Source organism: Ostrea edulis, chromosome 6, assembly GCF_947568905.1.
Source record: "Ostrea edulis chromosome 6, xbOstEdul1.1, whole genome shotgun sequence".
In the NCBI taxonomy this organism is placed as follows: Eukaryota; Metazoa; Mollusca; class Bivalvia; order Ostreida; family Ostreidae; genus Ostrea; species Ostrea edulis.
In genome coordinates, this window is record NC_079169.1 from 86,625,650 (window position 1) to 86,630,154 (window position 4,505).

Consider the following 4,505-nt stretch of genomic DNA (forward strand, 5'->3'; position numbering starts at 1 on the left):
TTAATAACACCTGCGGAACTCTAATACTGATATCTCTGCTACTAATATTAGCACTGTGTGGAAGAGATCATGATGTTTCGCTATGCAGTTCTTAATGCTACAGAAAGGATGTTGTATCGTATAGAACTAATCTGATCAGTAGTATAGGCGTCTGTATAGTATGTATAAACAAAAGAATCAGTCATCATGACCTGTGATTCTTCCGTCGGAAGACAAAATCTCCCGAATTTGAGCCCCCCTTCCGTTCCTTCCGTTAAAATGTAAAATCTTCCGTCATTTCAAATTTTCAACGACAAAAATTTTCTGAGCGCCATTTTTCGATATTGATAAGGAAAAACCCCGAGACAATCGAAAGTCGTCTATTTTTCTGTCACAGTGACTGCACAGGTAAACCTCAATTAACGAGGGTACAGTAATTACTGAAGCCATTTGAGGAGTTTATTTATGATTACACAGCAATTAGTGATAATAAACAATTAGTGGATGATTAAAAAGATTGTTTTTTGGCACACGCTCTGGTGATTAGGAAGTGATACGGACAGTTGAAGTCGGACGATCTTTGATGCTGTTGAAACCTTGGTAAGGAGCAGGTGGGAAAAGAAAGTGGGCACTGAAGATGTTCGTAATATGTGTGGACAGAATGACACAATTGTATTAGAATGGATTATCTCTAACTGAACTGTATTTTCAAAGATGGATACGGCAAGACGACGATGGGTGTGCACAGTTCGAATTTTCTCAATATTTATTTACACATGCATGTATAAATAGTATGTGGCCAAGTCTTGTAACATATATTTGTTCACTACACGTTTCACTGAGAAAAAAAACACGTTTTCAGATATTCAATGTAGTTCTTTTATGTGAGAACATGTTCTTTATATTATTTAGCTCACCAGTGCTGAAATCTCAAGTGAGTTTAAATTTGTTAGTAGGCCTAGATCTAATATGTTGGTCAACTTTTCTGAAAAGTGATAATTGATATAACTTGTTATCTGATAATCTCTGTAATAAATATATAAATATAACAAGTTTTTTTCTTATAATTGTGGTTTTTAAGGTATTGACGTAAGAATTATCAATGTTCTTAACACAAAAAGGAATTATCAATGTTCTCAACACAAAAAGGATCTGATGATTATGAACTCAGACACTTGTAACACAAAAAAAAACTACTAGTAGCATGATTTCATTAGCCAATGAACACACAAAAACGGTAAAAAAAAAATGTCGATAAAAAATCTCCAGTTATCAGACCAAAACTCCAGCTGAAAATTTTCAAATCTCCAGTTGTGGCATGACAGTTCTGTCACAGGTCTGGTCATGTATGACAACAAAAAAATCAGTCACGGTCACGGTCATGATCTACTTTTAACAATAGATCAAAGGACACAATTTTAACAATAGAACAAAGGAAATACATCCGTACTTTAACAATAGAACAAAGGGAATACACGCGAGTGTCCCGTAAAAGGAGTGTGTGCAATGACGCCGAGACAGGTGTAAAAGCCACTTCATTGATATTTTGATGAGTGTCATATTATTCTCTACCCTGTATCTGTCAGAGAATTTTTTTATCCAATGAACATAATAAAAAAAACTAGTACGTCAAATGTTTTCCGTCCTGTAAAAGGAATGTGTTTAGTGACGCTGAGAGAATAATTTTACTTCTCATCACAATATCATAAATGTGCAGCGACGCCGAGAGAACAATGTTACTTTTCATCAGAATATCAATGAAGCGGTTCGTACACCTGTACCCTGTATCTGTCAGAGAGTTTTCTCTTTTCAGTGAACACAACAAGAAACATTGGTGCACGCACCAAAGTTATGGGCCGAACAAATTTCCAAGAGAGTATCATTGTTTCCATAAACTAAAACTGTCTCGTAAACATATTGATTGGACAAGTGTCCAAATTCCACCCATTAACATACAAAATGAACAGTAATCTGTTACTCCTTAAAGATCTGTGAACTACGTGTATGTCCAGTAGGCAAAGGTTCTCCAGTGGACTTTTTTAAAGAGCAGTCTGAACCTTAACCTTAAACCATTGTGACCTCAGAATAATGTGTTTATATGCTGCTTTACGTCTCATTCTCGAATTTTTCACTCTTATAGAGACGTCACCTTCGGGCGAATTGAGCAGTGAGGGTTCTTTATCGTGCTAACGCCTATCGTGACACAGGACCATGGCTTACAAGCCTCATCTGAATGACCTCAAAATAATAGATATGGGTTATTCTGCTCCTTGGATGTTATAAGTTTGATGGATATTTACAATGTTCATTATTGGAAAATATCGAGCTTTTATCACTTGAATATATTAAGCAAACATTTTCTAATGCGCAAAATAATTCAACCAATGACTGTTGCATGAATACTGCATTAATTTAATTTCACACTTTCCATATTAAAACTGTGACATTTAATTTGGGTTATCCAAATATCATAACCTTTCGCTATGAAATAAATCAGATTTATTCAAGATTGAAAATTTTATTGGCACAACCTGTGACAATATTTAACAAAATAGTATAATGCAATAATCAAAACATTCTTTAGCACCCTTGGAATTATGCATTTTTCAAAACAAAACAAAAAAAGATATCAAATGTGGACTTCAAAGGTTAATGAACAAACAATTAAGGACACTAGATACACTGATGAAAATTTTTTTCTAGACATTGAAAAATTATTTCATATAAAGGTGTAAATACTGAGCCATCTATTTCATCTTCATTGTAGGAAAGCAGATATTTACTCTGAGGAAAATTTTTCAAAATAGCATACGCCATAGCATTGGACTATTGCTGAACGCAAATCAGGGTTGTTTATTTAAATGGGAAAAATACATGCAAATAAAGTGTAACATTACTTAGCATAATGTTAGAAATGTTTGAATTTAATATATATCAAGTAATATTTGGAGAAATCAATAAATTAGATGAGAGCAGATCAGTTTAACTGCATAAAAATAACATGAAATGACAACTTTTTAGTGTGCAGTATATAGAGGGTCCTTAAGTGTTAGTACTTCTAAATATGATGACTAGTGAAAAAATGGAATGGACTGGTTGTAATGACTAGAATAAAAAACATCATATTTGAAAAGCAATACTGAACAAAAATAAGACTGTAATACTGACAATAAATATTATACCCATTGCTATAAAAGTTATTGCTTTATCATGATGTAAAATAATTTAAAAGCAAAACAGAACATTGATGACATTAGGTCTTCATTATATTTGATAGTGCTATTGTACATCAAACAACAAATTCTGCAAAATGAAAAAAAATTCAGGTGTCTACAGTAAGTGCATAGGCTAAATACTTGCAATACTTCTACAGTAACTAAAAATTCAAACAAATCTAAGAACTTCTAGCTGAAACCTATGTCGCATAATAATACAAAACGCAGTATTAAGTCTTCCCCGGAAGACGTGTCGCCTGCTTGTTCATTCTATATGTAATATATCACGTATAATGTTGAAAAAGTAAATTATTGGAATGGTTTTTGTCACTAAACAGGAAGTTGATAAGCAACAGATTCGAAAATGTCTTACACAATACAGTTGGCCACACTGATGCTCTGTGCCAAATATCAGGGAGTTGCCCCATGTGGTTCTTGAGAAAACTGTGACAGAAATTTTTTGTGACGACGCAAGACGATGGATAGTGATCCCTATATGTCGCCACTGCGTAACGCAGGCGACACAAAAATACATGCGTCTACAGTAAGTGCAAATCCTACATTCTTGTACTTCTAATACTTCCTTAGTAATAATGAATTCAAACAAATCTAAAAAGGTCTTTAAAAAAAAATTAGCTACCAAAAAAAAGGGCAACATCTACATTGTAGGTGAACTGAAGGTGTGTGACTGCATTCATCTTGCAACATTTAACAATCACTAATATCGTAAAAAGTGTTACGTGCCGAAACTTGGGATTTAAACTTGATTGGCAACTTCTCTAATAGTACGCTTAAGCAAGCTGCCTTTGATTCAATAGTAAATGTGTCCTTCATGACTTCCTCCAAAGTATCTTTAAAGATGGTTGCTTTTTCATCTCTTTTCGATTCTGTTGAAAACAGAAAAGTTACTCGGATGTTTTTCTCCACCTTTTTTGTGTGTCCCCCACACACAGGACACTTTTCTTTGATCATCTTTTTTTCTTTACAAGCTGAAAATATATACATTTTTACAAAAAAAAACCCTAAATTTTTAAATTCTGACATGTTGTTAAACAATGACATTATAATCTTCAACTTTTTAGAATCTGACACTTTTTGGAAACGTAATATTCTCTTTTGCAAACTCAACTATCTTTTTTCTTCTTTTCTTAATTCTGGCAATAATTAAACATTCATCCTGTGTAGGCCACTTGAGGTAAAGCCATCCTAAGATCAATTTCTGATGGAAATTTTTTAACTTTAAAAATTATACTAACATATTTATGAGAAAAAGACCCATTGTCATTGTACCATTCTCATACTTACCACCAT

At 33.4% G+C, this 4,505-nt stretch overlaps 1 protein-coding gene across 1 annotated transcript in view; it reads right to left on the bottom strand.

Annotated features, from left to right (window-relative positions):
- Positions 1–2,352: 2,352 nt before the first annotated feature.
- Positions 2,353–4,505, bottom strand: part of LOC125648196 (uncharacterized) — an 11,240-nt gene continuing 9,087 nt past the window's right edge. Inside the window, exon 5 of the mRNA XM_056142492.1 lies at positions 2,353–4,183. Within this exon, the coding sequence (XP_055998467.1) occupies positions 3,903–4,183 (281 nt within the window). The 3' untranslated portion in view covers positions 2,353–3,902. The remainder of the gene's footprint in view (positions 4,184–4,505) is intronic.